Source organism: Podarcis filfolensis, assembly GCF_964270895.1.
Source record: "Podarcis filfolensis genome assembly, chromosome: 6".
NCBI lineage: Eukaryota > Metazoa > Chordata > Lepidosauria > Squamata > Lacertidae > Podarcis > Podarcis filfolensis.
Genome location: NC_139609.1, coordinates 78,509,375 through 78,528,410, shown reverse-complemented (window position 1 = coordinate 78,528,410; position 19,036 = coordinate 78,509,375). Strand labels below are relative to the sequence as shown.

Genomic DNA, 19,036 nt, shown 5'->3' with positions numbered 1-19,036 from the left:
GTTCCTAATAACTCAACAGCTTGTTCACTACTTTGTGACATTTTACTTGGCCATAATCAAGGTATTATCCCACTATGGTACATTTTAAGGAGTATTTTCCAGTGGCTGGTGAAACCAGCATAGACACTCACTAAAAGTTGCCCTAAGAATCCTTAACTGCCTTGTTTTCTGCCCTGGTTTACACAGTTATGCAAGCATAATGTCACAGAATAAGATATGTCACCACTGCAAGAAGTATTATGGGAGCATCACACACCAATCCACCAACACAAATGTTCTAGACTGAGATGTGAAAGGCTATCGAACAGCATTTATTTAGCATTGGTTTGCCTGTTTTTTGACATTTGAAACACACTGAAATTTGCAGTGATTCACTTGTGGGTTTGTTTTGTGTCCTTAGCTGTACAGCAAAAAGAAATTACTCAGAGTACTTCAACGTCAACCATTACTTTGGTTACAAGCACTCAACCTGTTTCCATAGTAACCAGTTCTGGATCAGCAAGTACACTTTCATCTTCAGTTAATACAGACTTGCCAATAGCAACAGCTTCAGCAGATGTGGCTGCAGATATTGCTAAGTATACTAATAAAGTAAGTTTTTTGTTTTTGTTTTAAAAAAGCACTACATTCTTACAAGTTTTACTTTGAAGTTCATGCAGTTGCTGATGTGCAACAAAGCAGGTTATCCACTTGCCTGAACATTTTTCCTCATCCTGTGATGTGGATAACTTTAACCTTTGAACACGTGGAAGAACCTTAACAGCAATATTTTAAACTGGCTGCTGGTGTGTAGCTAGAAGCACTGCAACTTTTCCTGCCATAGTTCTCCAAAAACAGAAGCTTGGGTTTTGGGGTCAGGGATGGAGGGAAGAGACAAAAACAGCCCAAATGTATGCATGGTTAACATACATTTATGGATAAATTTTATTAACCCAACATGTGTGGATATATGTATGCACATCATAATTTTATTAGTACTTATCAGACTTATCTGTAATGTTTGACAAAGCTTTTTTTTCTACTTCGTGTGTGTTTCTTTTAGCACAGACAACCATCTGTATGGTGCATTAAAATAATAATGGGAAAACAAATGCAAGTGCTTGCCTCAAAGAGCCTAAATCTATATTTAAGCAGTAGGAGAAAAGTAGAGAAAAATTAATACAAGGAAATATAGTTTCATGTCCTTAAACTTTGCTCCAATTGGAGATGAGGATCTAAAGATTAAGCCTGAGGCTTAATAGAAAAGGTGGCCTTTGTGGAGGAATTTGAAGGAAGACTCTGAGATGGCACCATGTAGGTGTTCTAGCATAAAGGCTACAAGAGAGAATTTTTGATATTCTGTTCGGGGGGGAAATGGTATTCTGAGCTGAGTATTTTCCACTTCAGTGTACAGAGCAATGATGTCACAGCAATAGCCTTAAGCCCTGCACTTCTTGGGACAGAGTAGTCTTACAGATGTAAAGCTATCTCTATAGAAGCTATTGGTACAGGAGCCCATTGGATACAGCTGTATGGGAGTAGCTGAGCTATATGAGTTTCTGGCAGCCGAGGAAGATGATGCCTTTGCTTGGCCTATCTGGGCAAGTGGTATGCCACAGTGACCAATTGGGTCTTGCTCGGGAAAGCCAGCATCTTTGGACAAGCACTTTCAGCTACGGTTACCAAACATGGCTGCCAAACAGATATGGGGGCTTTGATGGTGGAGTGGGGATAGAGGATGAACTGTCCTGTAATTAGTGTGTGCAAGGTGTGACACAACAGTTCCAAAGGCTTTAGGCTCTGGTACACATGTGGTAGATAAAGGACTGTATATGAAGGGTTGACATTTTTATTTTTAGGCAGGGCTGTAAAGCCTAGTCTTGCATACCTTCTCCCTGAAAAACTTGCTACACATTCTGTGTATGCAAGAGAGAAATAGTAGATTTCAAATCACTTGCAAGTCATAAAGTTCATCGGTTGGCCTTGGGCAAGTCAGCATCTTTCAGCCATACTTTCTTGCCTGGGTAAACTAGCCTTGTGTACTACCTGGACTCCTTCAAGGAAGACAAAGGAGAAGTGGCCAGAATGAGAACTGAGCAGGCAAGGCTGTAAACAGGTGCTTCATTGAACATCAAGCTTAAGTGCATAGCTGGCCAGTTTAAAATACTGCTGTGAAAGTTTCCCCGTGTGTTACAGCTGGCGTACCTTAACACCACTAGTGAGACCACACAGGGGCAGCACAACTGGAAGAACAATTAATGACAAGTAAGTAATTTCATTTTTGTTCAGGTACCAAAATCATGAAGTAAAAACAACTCCTGCTTCTTATGTGAAGTGGTTCTTCTAAAATGTGTTCATTTAAACATAATGAGAAGTTTTAGAATGATGAAAAATGAGCCATCCAAGGGTGGTGCTGTAAATGTTTACAAAGTGCATTTGCCCCCTCCATTGTCTTTATTTTAAGAAGCCATTCTAGTTTCTATTGATGTAACTTTATTTAATTAAGAAATTTAGGCAGAGAGCTAAATTGAACCTTACTTTTAAAAAAACATAGACGTGAAAAGCAAAAATGAGGAATTCCTCACATCATGTTCCAGTGTAGCCATTTGCATGAAGTGGAGAGAAACACAGGCATCTGCCCTGTTTATCTAAACTGCTCAGTGAGTTGATGCCATGTATAAGGTCACAAATGATGTTTAGAAAGTTCATGCAGTTTCTTTCTCCCATCTCAGTCCTGTAGGTATCTTGATCCATTTTACTACCTCATGAATATTGACATCTGATCCTGCATCAGCAACTTGCATGGTAGACTGTGAACAGATTCCCAGAATACTGCATTTCAGACTCTCAATGCATAAATTAGGACTAAAATTAAAAGTAAACGGCTCCAGAATGCTTTGTTGGTGTCTGATGGATGCAAGCAAATAGAGTTGGATTCTGATTGTCATTTTGACATCTAACTGCTATAATAATGCCAACATGGAATTCTGTGTTTTGACATGGTGATTGGTGATTTGAATGCTCTGATGGCATTACAGATACATGGCAATATTGTAATTTAACACCATCTAGAGAGAACCTATGGCATTCAGATTGAACAAGTAAATAGTGAACTATGAACTCGCCACATGTCTGAGAGTCCAGGTGTCTGGCTACCAAACTAAACATACTCTGAAGTGATTTAATCATAGCACGTGGCACCCCACATTGTAGTCTGAGGCACACACAGATAACATCCCCCCCCCCGGCAGGTATGCAATCATGTTACATGCAATCATTTATAATGGCTCTGTATAATCACTTGTTATTTGATTCCTGAGATTTTACTCATAGTGAGATTAGAAACCGATATCAAAAGAACTAAATGGAGAGGTGATATTTTTATTCACACACAGAAACCCACCTAAGTTCATAGAATCATAGAAATATAGTGTGAAGCAACCCAAAGGGCCATCTAGCCCAACCCCTTGCAATGCAGGAATCATTGCTAAAGAATCCCTGACAGATGGCCATCTAACCTCTGTGTAAAAACTTCCAGTCAGGGAGAGTCCGCAACCCTTCAAGGTAGTTCGTTCCACTATTGAGCAGCATTTATTGCAGAAAGTTCTTCCTAAAGCTCAGTTGTTCACTTCTATTCATTGTGTGTGGAGTGGATGAATATCAGAGGTCAAGAGGTATCAATACGACCTAAGATACAGTGGTTGCTGGATTTCTTTTATATTATTGATATGATTTACAAAATCCACTCAAAGAAAAGTGTGTCAGTAGTTTTTATAATATCCTACATAAGAAATTATGGAATGTTCCCGGGATAAAGAAATTTAAAAAGCAAGATCATTTTTAATACCTTAATAAACTTTTTTTTTTAACAGATGATGGATGCCATAAAAGGAACAATGACAGAAATATACAATGACCTTTCAAAAAATACCACTGGAAGCACAATAGCTGAGGTCAGTGTCTTTTGCCATCAGCAAGTCACATTTTTTTCTTTAAAAAATAAAATGTGAAACACTTTAAAAGTAAGTAGAAATCTGCCTTTTAAATATTCTGCAGATATGTATTTGAGTTCTGGCCTCTTGTCTGATCTAATACCAACTATTGTGAAAACTACTGGTTGCATACTGTGAGAGAGAGGAGCTCATTAAAGTTTATAACATAAAATTTTAACTAGGTTGCTCTTGCTAAAAGCTGCTACTACTGCGCAGGACAATGACAATATAATAGTACTACAGTGGTACCTCAGGTTACAGACACTTCAGGTTACAGACTCCAATAACCCAGAAATAGTACCTCAGGTTAAGAACTTTGCTACAGGATGAGAACAGAAATCCCGTGGCAGCGGCGCAGCGGCAGCGGGAGGCCCCATTAGCTAAAGTGGTACCTCAGGTTAAGAACAGTTTCAGGTTAAGAATGGACCTCCAGAACGAATTAAGTTCTTAACCAGAGGTACCATTGTACTTCCTTAAATGCATGGCAGACTAGCTATTCCAGGATTTTCCTTCAGGCCTTCTAAATCTAACTTGTTTACACAAGCAAAATATCTTAGGTCCAGTTTACAATTTGAAATACTCAATTGACAGGAAGCTTATTCTGGCTTGCACACATAGGGCTAAACCATTGTTTAGTAGTACATAGGAGTACAGCCAGTGTCACCACCTCAATTTGTTTAGTGAATATATTGTTTTCATGGAGGAAGGAAAGGATGAGGGAAAATGAGTTTCAGTATCTTATCTTTTTTCTTTCCTGTGATTCAGGCACATTAACTAACTCTTCTCTTTTTCATGCCACATAGCAAGGGAGGGGAGAGAGTGACTGTGCGATGCCCATGTTACTCAGAGTTCTGTAGGCAACTAATGATTTACAGAAGCATGCTGATTGTGACATTGCATTAAAAAACAGCCTTGACTCTTTTTTTTTTTAAAAAAAGACAGTTATTTTTCTTTAAAGTCAATTTTTCTGAATGTTTATTTATTTACTAACTACCTTTATAGCCTGTGTTATAACAAAACTTTTTCAGAGCAGCTTACAACATAAAACAAGCAAAACTTTTAATAGCAGTAAAATGAAAATTAAATCAGTTGGGGCACTTTTGTCACTCACTACGGTGCTAACAATATTAATCCTGGTCCATATACCTCAGACTGTATGAAACATTAAAAAAAATTGAGTTCTTCATGTAGAACCTTTCTTTTAAATTCTGCTGGATACATATTTAATATATGTAGGTTGCTCTTAAGGACTCTCATTTTTTTGTGTACAGATTCCCTAGCAGTGTTATTAGAGAAAAATTGGTCCATTTGCTATCCATTTTGCTGATGAATTTTGCTAAAATCTCTTATTATGAGTGTGAAAGTTGTTTTTTTGATCGGTCTCCTAGTTTCCTCTCTGTTTACTGTTTGAAATACCAGAAGGACAAAATTTGCCATGTTTTAAGCTCTTGTTTCTCATCACTCTTGGCATAAATTCCAGTGCTCTTTTTGAATCATGCAATAACTGGTTAAAACCAGCAAACTAAGCACATCTATTTATGTATTGTTGTGTGTGCGTGTGTGTTTTTTACTTTATTTTATTTGAAATTTTATTTAGAAGAAGGGAAAGTATGAATCATGAACTCTAAAGTCCATATTTTTTTCTGGGGCTCATTTAGTCAATTTAAATATACCCTTCATTAGTTGAGCCATGGGTTATAAAAAATGTTAGTTATTTGTAATAGTATATAGATACAAATCCATAGGAATCATTCCTCCCTTTTTACACACAGGTTGGAATGCCTTTTTTGATATGGTGATTATTGGAAAACAGAAATGTATCATCTAAAAACCAAGAGAGGGTGCTTTTTTCTCTTCAGAATCATTTTGTTCATATGCAAACTTATGCAAATTAAATCCAAAACTCATAGGGTTGATAATGACTTTTTAAAAATCAAGTGACCTAATTATTTCTTTGATATTCCAGATTCGTCGTTTGAGAATTGAAATAGAAAAGCTTCAGTGGTTACATCAGCAGGAACTTTCAGAAATGAAACACAATCTGGGTATAAAAAATGCAGTTCAAAATAATGATGTTGCCACTTATTTTTTAAAAGGCCATGGCAGTATCTCAGCTGCAACTCTGTGATAGTACAAATTGTCCTCCTTAGAAAGAGTAGAAAATGTGATGGAACATGCCATCCTAGACTGTTCCTCACATGTACGGTCAGTTAGAGTGGGCCAGTTCAGACGTCTGAACCAGCTCAATATAGTATTTCCTGAACCACAATTTAAATATGTACTGTTTTGAGAATGGAAATATGCTTACTCTTTTTGAAATCCAGAAAGCAAGTTAAACTGCAAATTGGATAGTAATTGTTCATTTATAGTTCATTCATGGGAACCAATAATCACTAGTGTGGTAGATACGTTGCCTAATGCTGCACTTGCAGTTACAGAATGAAGCTGTTGTTTTTCATCTAAAAGTCACTAATGCATCTAGAGCTAAAATTTAAATTTCTAAATTACCATTTGGACCCACGGTTGACTATACGCTGTCTGTCTGTTGACTAGAACTCACAATGGCTGAAATGCGTCAGAGTTTGGAACAGGAAAGAGATCGTTTGATTGCCGAAGTGAAGAAGCAGCTGGAACTGGAAAAGCAGCAAGCTGTGGATGAAACCAAAAAGAAGCAGTGGTGTGCCAACTGCAAAAAAGAAGCGATTTTCTACTGTTGTTGGAATACCAGTTACTGCGACTACCCTTGCCAGCAAGCCCATTGGCCGGAACACATGAAGTCCTGCACACAGTCAGGTAAACAATATCTTTTTAACCCAAGTGTGGGAAACCTTTGACCTTCTAGATGTTGCCACGCTACAATTCCCATGAGTTCCATGAAGCCTGGCCAATACCCAGGGATGGTGAGAGTTGTAGTTCAGCAACATCTAGAGGGCCAAAGGTTCCTCACAACTGTTTTAACTTATTTGTGAGTGAACATCATCCAGTTACATAATTTAGAAATCCTTTTGTTTTCATTTTAGCAACTGCAACACAGCAAGAAACGGATACTGAAATTAGCACAGAAACATTAAATAAATCATCCCAGCCTACCTCCAGCGCACAGCCGGCACCTACAGAAACTGCCAGTACTCCAAAAGAAAAAGAGGCAGCTGTTGAAAAGAACAAGGAGAGTGTTACAGTAAGTATTTCAGTCAGTCATTTTACTTGTATGCCGCCTTTCTAAAGTTAAAACAATGCTTGAGGTGGCTTACGACATACTTCTTTACTTAACCACAACCCCCTTCATGTAAAATTTGTGAGAATGTATAAACACTGAATTCTGGTTTCCTGTTACCATTCTTGAGGGTTCATAAGAATTAAAACACATTTTGGAGATTTGTCTTTAATCTTACAAAGTTATTTCTTCAGGGAAGGGACCAAAATGTATCTAGGCTCTCTCATATTTCATTTCATTTATTTGTGTCCAATCTTCCTTCCTTTAAGAGGGCCCAGGGCAGTTGACAACATGAAATTTTATAAGACCAATTCCAAAGTCAGTAATTAAAATGACAGTGCCCAAATAATCTTATCTCCTTCCAAAGGCCTGGGCAAATAAAAATGTGTTTTACATTCTAGCTGTACTACCACAGGGGAAACCCCTCTCATACTTTTTCACCCTCCTTGGTATCCACAGTGTTGGTACTGCAAGAAGGCCCCCTCCCATTATAAACTTGTGTGCTTAGACATATGGCAGAAGACACTCCTTCAAGTACTTTAGGGCTTTGTATACTAGTACCAATGCTTTGAATTGGACCCTGAAGCTCACTGGCAACCCGTGTAGTGCTCTCAGAACCTGGAGTGATACGCACTCTTCTGGCTACTCACAATACTAGTTGCAGCCTCCAGACTGTTATTAAGGACTCATGTAAAGCACATTGCATTAATGTTATGGTTATCAGAGCATGGATTACTGAGGCCAAACTATCTCAGTCCTGGAACAGCCACAGCTGATGAACCAGCCAGAGCTGGATATAGGCCCCACCAAAGCCACCTGTATATTCAGTGACACTTTGGCCTGTAGGAGTACCCCAGACTTTGAAGCTGCTCCATAAGGGGGGGGGGAGATGCCTCCCCATCCAGAACAAGCCAACCCCTTAATTCCTGGACCAGAGACCACCCACCCACAGGACCTCCATCTTAACTAGATTCAATTTCCATTTATCAGCCTTAGTCCAGCCCATCACTGTATCCAAACACTGACCCAGTGCCTGCACAGCCTCTCCAGGTGGTGCTGTAGATACTGAACAGCATGAGGGATAAGATGGAGCCCTGTGGGACTCCATAACATAAATCCATGGGTCCAGCCAGTGCTGTTTTCTGGAAGTGACTCTGCAGGTAGGAGTAGTTAATCGTGCCCGTCTCTCAGTGAAATTCTAGGAGAAACAACAGCACTTTGCTATATAGTTTTGTCCTTCACCATGCTATGCCCTAATGAAATTTCATGCAATATTCTGCCACTCTCATTGAGTCTCATACTCTGGGTGCATGAATGCCCATCAACCTTTCTCTATTCTAGCCCCTTTGAATTGCAGATTGTACATGCCCTGTAGATACACTCATACAGCATGCCCCGGCAATTCTACCATGCGCCCAAAACTCAGGTTTGAAACTGTTGCTCAAATTACCATATCCTCAAATAATTCTGTACCCTAACACAGAAATGGCAGGTAGTGGAATACATAAGCTGTCATTGGCTACATAAGCCTTGTATATCCTTGTACAGTGGTACCTCGCAAGACGAATGCCTCGTAAGACGAAAAACTCGCAAGACGAAAGAGTTTTTCATTTTTTGAGTTGCTTCGCAAGACGAATTTCCCTATGGGCTTGCTTCGCAAGACGAAAACGTCTTGCGAGTTTGTTTCCTTTTTCTTAAAACCGTCAATACCCAGGGAATCCGTGCTTCGCAAGACCAAAAATTCGCAATATGAAAAAACTCGCAGAACGAATTAATTTCGTCTTGCGAGGTACCACTGTATACATCAATTAACATTCTTCTGATGGTGTGGATTAGGATATGATTTCTAATCAGAGATGTTAATAACCATTGTTGCACTGACAATATCTTTATGAAGAGCTGGAATTGCATATTTATTCCTTCATTCCCAAACCCTGTGTGTTTAGTAAAATAACAATATATTATTTACTTCACCAATATTTAATTGCATCATGTCTCATTTGAACTATTATTGGAGAACAAGACTCAAGGTATGAGCTCACACTTTCTGTGAACCTAGCTCATAAAACTTTATAAGTTGTTCTCTAGATTTCATGTATTTTTTTATTGAGGGGGATGCTTGAAACGGATTGGAAACTGGTGATGAACCTTACCAAAAAACCTTGACTGACTAATTAGGTACACACATGTTTAGGGTATTTTTAAAAGAGCAGTCTCTTGTGCTTGTAGCAGTGCTGTGTTTTGCTATGATTTGGCATTATTTGCAAAGAAAATGTTGGGTGCCTGCAATTTATACCATGGAACATTTTGCTTGAAAATCTCAAATTGCTTTCACATAATTGTTACACCTTTTTGAAACATCAAGCTGTATACATTGCTCACATTCATATTTTGAATTTTGGTTTCATTAACAAAAAAAAGTAACCTGTGAATTCATTGAGATGCAAATTTTAACGCAAGCCAAACATCTGACAAATTTCTATGATAATAATAAATAGGTGGCATTTATGTAAAAACTGAACCTTTTGCTGAGGTTGCCTGTGCTGTCTCTGCAGATAGCAACAGGTGTGACAAGCAGCCAGCCTATAAAACTGGTCCAGGTCCCGCAGACCACCACCTATATACCAACTACGCAACCCACAATTGTAAGTACTGCTTTTGGCATTGAAACAGCTCATTATCTATTGTGGGGGGCGGGGTTTTCTCCTGTGTTATCAGGACATGAATTCACCGGTCCCAAGTCTATATTTGCAGTGTAAAACTCCTTATTTTGCCGTACAACATCTCCATTTCCCTCATGCCATATAATTTCATCATAGGGCCAACCAAGGATTCAAAGACTAGCCAACATTCACACATAGTTACAGCTGCATTTTTTTTTGGGGGGGGGTAAACATTACTGCAGATATGGCGAGCTCTTCCTTTGTGCAATGTGAACAAGTTTTATTTTAGCACTATCCAGGTTATGCCAAACAAACCAAGCCCTAACAATATTGCATATATGTTCCGTGTTTCTGGAATTGTCGCATTGCCATTGTACGTCATGATCTTTTGCTGCTGAGATAGGAAATGTTGGCTGTGATGTAGGAATTAGGCCACTGTTCCACATCAGGCTTCTTAATTTCCTTTGTGCAATCACCATGTGGTAAGCAAAAGTTAGACACATTTAACTATTCATCCAGTGCTCTTCAGGCCCAAAAATGCTCAACAGAGAGACTGAGCTAGAGTTCTTCATAACAAAGTGAACTTGGAGCTTCTTGTTTCAAAAAATCTTTCTGCCACAATTAGAAGATGGAGGGTGGTGTTGGGATTTACTTGTGCCCGAAATAATTTTACCTTAGAAAGTTCTGCTGGTTGAATTTTACCTTGCTTTGCTGACCATGATTGATCCCTCCAGAGCGGTATGTTTTCCTCAAAATCAGATGTCCTGGTGATCCTGTTTTAATTTTTAACAATACTGCCTTAAAGCAGAAGGGAGAGCCTTGGTGATTTTTCGCCCTACTTGACATTTAATTCTATAATTTACAATGGTCAGTACCAAATGTTCTGTTTGGCCATACCAAATGTTCCATGTACATTTACTGACCTACTGTGGTCATAATGCTAATGATCCTACTGTTCCAAGGCACAGTGCCCAAATCCACTAACTCTCTTACTATGTGAGTATTAGACATGTTTTATTAGCAACAGCTGACCTAATGCTATTGTGGAATGCATATATGAGTTTAATAATAAATCCTAATGCCTTAAAATGGCTCAACACATCAGCATGGTTCAGGGTTCATCCTACAGTTTGTGTAAAGAAAGCACTGGTTCAGTTCCTGGTACATGTGATGGAAGTCTCCAGGTTACTACATTTTGAAAACAACACAATCATGGTTTGTTTTTTTAGCTGTTGTGCCCATTGTCTCCTGTAAATTGTTGGTTTGTGAACACTTTGAAGACCAGGATTTACCATCTGATTTGAGTGAACACACTTTGTTTAAACAATACATAGAGTTTGTTTTCTAGTGACTAGACAGAATATTTGTGTAATACAGAAACTGTAAACACTTTTAATCAGATTTCTACTGTTTAAGGGATTGCTTGAGGAAATATTGAGAGGAAAGTTACACACAGGTTTGAGGCTATATAGCAAGGAATAGGAAAACTCATTTTTTTGACTTGGTACTGAATATCTTGCACACGGCTCAGAGTGCTTATTATGTACAGTAGTGTATTATTATGTATTACGCCCTTTATTTCCCTGGTAGTATCATGCTGAGGCTTTCTCATGACAGGCAATCCTACGTTTCTGTGCTTGTGGTTGCTGACATGTGTGTTTTGGTTTTAATCCACAGACCATTCCTGTAGTAGTAAGCCCTACAGCTGGGACCGTGGCAATGAGAACAGGAGTTCAATATGTTCAGACCACAATGCCTGTCCAAGTACGGAGAGTCTAACTGCTAACAAAGGAATCCAGGCAGCTGTTGGAGTATATAATCGTCTCTGTAATAGAAATGTTTTTTAAAAAATCCCCGCAGTTCATTGGATTAACCTCAAAGGTTCAGACTTTTAGCTTTGTACACCTGTACAAATGTACACCTGTACATTTATTACACTACATTAATGTAAAGCATTAGCGCTGGCTTTAAAAAGCTTGAGGACTGGTAAAATTCATGGTAAATCTATGCTTCTGTTGTAAATTATGTACATTTTGTGGATGATGTTAGAGTACCATCTCCTTTTTATATTTGTATTGACTTTGACGTATAAGGAGTGTTGGAAGCTGGTGAAGGAAAGGTTAAATGAGACTTGCCACAAACACCACCAAGAGAAATGGTTTTCTGGGAACTGCAGTTGCACACATAAATCAAGAATGAGAAGACTGAACCACTTGCCTTGCCTTTGGAGACGGAAAAAAACACACGCCTGCACATTGGTTTGTGCAACTGAAGCTGGAACTTGCCGTTTTAAATTTGTTAAATCAAGCATTTCCAATCTTAAGGCTCCTCGTACATTAAAGGACATATTTTGTGTTTCATATTTAAAATGAGAGATTGTTTACAGAAAGGGTGGGGGGTTTAAATTTCATTCATGCTAAGAGAAAAGGAAAGTCGGAAGCTAAATATCAGATCAATAGTTCCAGAGATAATGAAAATGGATTTTGGGGCGTATGCTTCCTACTAGGTTATGTTTCAGTTGTATTGCTGCTGCTTCTTTTTTTAAGTGTCCAAAGGACTTTGAAATTGTTTTCAAAGGGAACAAGAGCTATAGATGGAGAAGACTCTTTACCAGGAAACGAGGGCAAAGGACATTGATGCTGGAATAGAGCATGTATTATGGGATTTTTATGTTTTTATGTAAGCATGAAACAGTACAGTATGAGAGAGAAAGTAAACCATGAAAACACTGTCTGTTACACTTAAACTGTAGTACCATTTTGTATGTTGTGTAAACAAAGCATTGAACAAAGCAAGGTGATGTATGTATATGAGCAAATTAATTGTATTATATCATTCCAGTACATTTTGTTGTACATTTTAGTCATATTGATTTCTCCCATTGTTTATAAAGGATGCAGTTTGTACAGTCTCCAGCTAGTACACACATTAGAGGAAAGAAGACGAAAAAAGCTAGAAGGAAAAAAAAATCAGGAGCAGAATATTTGTGAATTGCATTGTGTCAAAGATAGCCTAGCTGGCCTTATTTGTGAAGCATAATTGCTTTTAGCATATGGAAGTATTTTTTCACATTTTCTTTGTATAAAATTTGTATTAAACTAAATATCTTTTTTGATTATTGTGTTTCTTTTACTAAAGCAGGTGACACACAATATGCTTTGGGATTTCCCAATTTTTTCAGGGCTCTTTAAGTTTCTTTAATTCTTCTTTTTTTAATTAAACTGTTTTAGAAAAAAAATGGGTCATGTTGGGTTTCCATTTTCCTTCTGAAAGCCAGGTTACATTTACATGTGTCCTTTAAAAACAAGAACTCCATTCTGATCCAGCTGTATTTCTCTGGTAGTTGATACTTAACTGCATCACTACTTGGCATGCTTACTTACAATTTTATATTATTCTCTTCACTTGTTCTGCCTAGCAATGGAAACTGTTCTGAGAGCACTGCAGACTTCCTATTCAACATTAGCAAATATGCAGATGTTTTCTTGTTTTCATGTGCTTCTTGGACATTGAACAGACACAGAAGAGTAAGAGGTATTTTACTTTTTATTTATTTTAGAATTTGTCAGCTGCTTGCTTTTCCGCACAGCTATAAGTTTTTTCTGTTTGATGCTTAAATAGGGCTAAGTACATCAAATTATCTTAGGTCCCAAAACTGAGGTGCCACTGAGGAGGACTGAGTCCCAGCCAACCTAACCTCAAACAAATGAGGTGCAGAGAGGCTGAAGAATTTTTGCTGCTTACTAATACCACCTTTACTAGTTTGGTTTCTCTTTTTCTTTGTTTGCTTGTTTCTTTTCTTTTAACAAAATAAAAATCTACTGCCTGTATTTCACTCTTGCTTTCTCATAGCTTTGGCTGGCAAGTCAAATGCTGAAAAAGAGAGAGAGGAGAAAAAACAAACCAATTTCAGGTAATCAAAGTAATCAAAACTGACTTCCAGCATCTTGGGGTCTCCTAATGTGAACCTTCACCATGGCATTTGCCACCAGAGAGTCAAGCCTATTTCACATCTCACATCACAGTAGCTCAGACTCTTCATCTCAGCGTTGTGGATTTGAGCCCCATGCTGGGCAAAAGATTCCTGCATTTCAGGTGGTTGGACTAGATGACCTTCGTCGTCCCTTCCAACTCTACAATTCTGCGATTTATGAATCATGCCAGCAGCTACCACCACAGTCCTGCCAACAATAAAGCCTATCTTAAGACACTGAACCCTTCTGTTCTGTAGACCATTGTACTGTGAGGCCCCAAGACAGACAAGAACAATCACTTGAGAGTGAACCTCTAGTCTTTGGGGAAAGTTGTTCATCAAAGTCCAGTGTCCTTTCAAAATGTAGAATATCACTCATGCAGGAAAATGGACAAGTTTACATATTATGCACAGTTTGGACTTGATCAGTTTCAAGAGACACAGGCTCTTTAAAAACCATTGCTGCTTGCCAGTCTATTTAAAGCACACTGTGTTCTGACTAATAACATATTGACACTTCTCTCAAATAATCATGATGATCCTGATCACAAGCAGGCCACTACTGCGTCACTTCATCTGACATTTAACGCCAAGAAGCAGGCGGCTTGTGGGTAAAACTAGACATGATAAGAGATGTGGGATCTATGGTCTCATTAAACTCGTCACCCAAAACAGCTGCTTTGGTGGTGGGTAGGAAGCGGAGCCCACCATTAGGACCACAGGGTTGCATCCCACTTATGTCATACTCGAGTAGACCCACTGAAATGAGTGGACTTAATGGGCGCTGTTCACTGCTTCAGAATAAAAGAAGTCAGCCCTTGTAAGTTACTGCCACTTTTTTAAAACAACAAACAAGAATGAAAACTGCTAAAGCAAGTTTTGGAAAAGTAGCTTGTAAGAACAAGACTGAAGTTAGGAACTTGATTTAAGGGACTTTTTAAAGGGTGGATATGGCAGGGCAGTCCCAAGAACATGCCTGTTTCTTCGGTAACCTCTTGTTCACTCTAGATATGTTGACTGGGGAGGAAGTCCCTTGGCACTCAGTGAAGCTTAAAGGTAAAGGGTAAAGGGACCCCTGACCATTAGGTCCAGTCATGGCCGACTCTGGGGTTGCGGTGCTCATCTCGCTTTACTGGCCGAGGGAGCTGGTGTACAGCTTCCGGGTCATGTGGCCAGCATGACTAAGCCGCTTCTGGCAAACCGGAAACGCCATTTACCTTCCCACCGGAGAGTTACCTATTTATCTACTTGCACTTTGACATGCTTTCGAACTGCTAGGTTGGCAAGAGCAGGGACTGAGCAATGGGAGCTCACCCTGTTGCGGGGATTCGAACCGCCGACCTTCTGATCGGCAAGTCCTAGGCTCTGTGGTTTAGACCACAGCGCCACTTACTTCTACATAAAAGTGCCTAAGACAGAATTGATCACTAAGGACTGCAAGCTGGGCTTTCCTTTATAGATTTGTAATATTACCAGTAGCTGAGTTTAGTGTTTGCTTGCTTGTCTGTCACGGGGGAGGGGGGTCATTGTGAGGGAGTGACAGATACCCCTTTTCCAAACAACACTTTAGCGCACCAGCAAGCCCAAAGGCCCATTTTCTTTACTTACTGCTTCAGCTTGCAAAAGCAGCCTGTATTTTTTTTTACTCTTATTCCTTCCCTACAGTTGGTGTGCTTAACTAGGCTTGCTTTTTCCATTTTTGCTTAAATTATGCTGAACAACTTGCATGAAACTACATTTGTGCTTTCCATAGAGAGAGGCAATAGTATGGTGACAGTTGGAATAACCATTCCCCTGGCACCAGGGCATTATCAATCCAGTTTAGAAAAAAATTCTATTGTTTCTATCCTGCAAGCAGGAAAATTGTTTTTTCTTTGTCCCATGGCAAGCTGTTACTGAGGGTTTGCTGCCATCGTGTGCCTGTGTCTAGAAACTACACACACAAAATAAAATGGCTGATAGTAGAAAAAGAGTGTCTATGGGATACGGGTTTATTTGTAAGATTGTGATAGAAGAAGAAACCTATATGTCTTTTCTCAGTGAAACCACACAATAGGGCTATCCTCTGACCACAATATTTATCAATGGGATTGTGTGAGTTTCAGCTCCCAGCCCAGATAGCAGTGATTTTGACAGTTTCTGAGCTTTGGGATACTGCTTGTTATAAAGTCTTCCCCTTGCCTTCCTAATGCCTATGTCATTTTTTATTTTATTTTTGTTACTAGTTAAAAATGACTTTTTCTCAAACACCATGACCTTTTTTGAAGCACTTCTGTAGCCCTTTTGGAAGCCCAGCCACTAAAGAGAGGTGTATGAAATTATGCCTGGTGTCGAGAAAGTGTCCAGAGAGGGGTTTTCCTCATCATCTAATACTGAAGCCTCATGCGGTTATCCCATGTTGGAAGATTCGAAACAGGCCAGAGGAAATGCCTCTACAAGCGCCACATAATTAAACTCTCGGATTCACTGCTGCAGATGGTATTGGCTGCCAATTTGGATGGCCTTAAAGGAGAGATCATAGAAATTCAGAGAGGGTATAAGGCTATATCCATGACTCCCTGTCATGATGGCAGTGTTCAGCCTGCACTGTTGGAGGCAGAATGCCTCTGAATACCAGTTGCTGGGAAACACAACTAGGGAGAATGCGGTTACACGCAGGGCCTGATTGCAGGCTTCCCAAAAGCATCTCGTTGGCTACCATGGGAACAGGATGCTGGTCTAGATAGATCTTCAACCTGATCCAACAGGGCTTCTTACTGACAGTTGAATGTTACCTGTTATTTTGGTCATTTGTATGCTGTACGTTGTCTCTCATCCAGGGCTGGCATATGCATGGTCCCTTGGGTTTTCTTGTTTAGAAGTGGCACAGATGATACTTCTTGTGAGGCCAGGCTAATCTCCCTCTTGTGAGTAGATAGAATAAAACTGCTGGCGGGTAAAAAATCTGCAAGAGTTTTGCAGCAAGGCTTTACCATCTTGCTTGCTTGCTTGCTTTGGCCATGTAGAAGAGCCCTACCATGGGGCAGAGCCACATTGGGAGTGCAGGGCTGCTGCTGAGAATGGCAGCCTCATGTTGAGCTCCCTTTTCCCCCTCTGCAGCATGGCATTCAGTACAGTGCATGGCATTAAGTTGCGTGTTTCCAACACCTGCTAGTGGCAGCAAATAACATGCAATGGCAGTGGGGATGCGCTTGGCGTCGCAGAATCGAATATGTTGCAGAGGGGTAATATGGGGTGTTAGGTATAGTTAAGGCTATGGTTTTCCCAGTAGTGATCTATGGAAGTGAGAGCTGGACCATAAAGAAGGCTGATCGCCGAAGAATTGATGCTTTTGAATTATGGTGCTGGAGGAGACTCTTGAGAGCCCCATGGACTGCAAGAAGATCAGACCTATCCATTCTGAAGGAAATCAGCCCTGAGCGCTCACTGGAAGGACAGATCCTGAAGCTGAGGCTCCAATACTTTGGCCACCTCATGAGAAGAAAAGACTCTCTGGAAAAGACCCTGATGTTGGGAAACATGGAGGACACAAGGAGAAGGGGACGACAGAGGACGAGATGCTTGGACAGTGTTCTTGAAGCTACCAGCATGAGTTTGACCAAGCTGCGGGAGGCAGTGGAAGACAGGAGTGCCTGGCGTGCTCTGGTCCATGGGGTCATGAAGAGTTGGACACAACTAAACAACAACAGTACCTCTGGTGGCTGACATGCCATGCTCTTTCTGGGGTAGTCCATCCACCTTTGGTCCCCACCAAGAACTCTCAGCTCTCAGCTGTGGCTCGTAGAAGCTGTCAGCATACAACAGCAGACACATTCCAAGAAATGACTTCAAGTGGACAGCTAAAGCATAGCTTGGCAACAGTGCATCCGCATTGCATGCAGGAGGTCCTGGTTCAATCTCTGGCATCTGCAGGCAGGTCTGGGAATGTTCCCTGCCTGAAATCTTGGGGAGCCACTGCTAATCATTGTGCACAATACTGAGCTAGATCCTGGGCCACTGGTCTGATTTGGTATAAGACAGCTTCCTGCCTCTTCCCTTCCATGCATTAAAAGAACTTGGCATCTTAACGGTCAGATTAACAACCATATGTTGTTTGCCTATTGCTTTCTCTTTGTTGTACGATCTTATTGTCAGCATCATTTATGAACCTTTACGTTTCAAAATCCTTATAACCTTTTATATTCAAAACAGTACTTTTTTAAAAAGCAAGCAAGCTGAATTGTGCCTTTGTAATGGCATTTTATTTATATTCGAATAAGTATCTGAAACGGGCCTCTGAATGGGGTGGGGGGATATGATAGCAAAACTGTTATAGCTGGGAGTGGGGCTGCTGATTGTATCCTGCCCTCCAAGAGGTAAGTGGCACTGCTTTTCCTTCTTGAAAATCAGCGGTAGTACAATCCAGCCAAAGTTGAGCATTTTCATGCCCCACTCATTTAAACAGGAGGTTTAAGTACATCTCTTGGGTGGTATTTATACTCAAGAGTAGACCTACTGAAATCAACAAACATGACTTAAGTTAGGTCCGTTGATTTCAGTAGGTTTACTCTGAATGAGTGAGTACCACCGCTCCTGATGTAATAACTTGGTTTAAAAAATATTTTATGAGTTTTAGAACACCCCCATGTACCCAATACTTCAGTATGTATTAGCTGTAATACTAGATACATGTTGTTTTTGCCCTGAAGCACAATCACAGAGGGGAATACATGTGGAAGAGTCCTATAGTAAGTAGGGAAGGGGCTAGCAGCAGTGATGCAGAATGCTTCATTAGACCAAAAAGTGAAACAGCTTAACATATCTTTCCCTTGGAAACAGCCTCTCTCTCAGTATGTCAAGCCACATTTTCTCAAAAAATAATAATCTTTTTTATAATTATAATTACAGCTTTCCTTTTTTCCCCTTTGGCAAATGGCTGATGTGGATGCAGCAACAATCCTGCAACAAATAAACATTTACAATCTTTCTGCCGCCCCCATCATGTAACAAGTGAATTATAGCTATGATAAACACCCACACACACCTAAACTAGCTTCTTAGGATTTCTCCCATGCAGGTTCATGGATTCGGAAATACGTTGATCCTGGAATAGTATTTGGAGTCTGAGATGACAGGGCTCTGTGAAGCTCCTTGGAAAGGTATTTTCTTTCTTTGTGACAAAGGATTTGTGATGACAACAGCTGCTGCATACTGATGAAAACAAAAGTGGATATTT

General features: G+C 39.9%; 1 protein-coding gene and 1 long non-coding RNA gene across 28 annotated transcripts in view; one reads left to right on the top strand and one right to left on the bottom strand.

The window, feature by feature from the left end:
- Window positions 1–12,963, top strand: part of ZMYND8 (zinc finger MYND-type containing 8) — an 85,850-nt gene extending 72,887 nt beyond the window's left edge. For 17 of the 27 annotated variants that reach the window (XM_083618410.1, XM_083618397.1, XM_083618404.1 and 14 more), the window contains 7 exons: window positions 401–591; window positions 3,852–3,932; window positions 5,938–6,016; window positions 6,525–6,764; window positions 6,992–7,149; window positions 9,741–9,830; window positions 11,526–12,963. In XM_083618410.1, coding sequence (XP_083474536.1) covers window positions 401–591; window positions 3,852–3,932; window positions 5,938–6,016; window positions 6,525–6,764; window positions 6,992–7,149; window positions 9,741–9,830; window positions 11,526–11,627 — 941 coding nt within the window. In that variant the 3' untranslated portion in view covers window positions 11,628–12,963. Of the gene's footprint in view, window positions 1–400; window positions 592–2,175; window positions 2,245–3,851; window positions 3,933–5,937; window positions 6,017–6,524; window positions 6,765–6,991; window positions 7,150–9,740; window positions 9,831–11,525 lie in introns of all 27 variants that reach the window. The other 10 variants (XM_083618402.1, XM_083618407.1, XM_083618408.1 and 7 more) reach the window with 3 other exon arrangements.
- LOC310764926 lies at window positions 12,340–15,251 on the bottom strand. The gene is made up of 2 exons (XR_014549364.1): window positions 15,200–15,251; window positions 12,340–14,860 (listed from the first exon to the last, which is right to left on the bottom strand). It is a non-coding gene; the product is annotated as an uncharacterized lncRNA (long non-coding RNA).
- Between the last annotated feature and the right edge of the window lie 3,785 nt (window positions 15,252–19,036).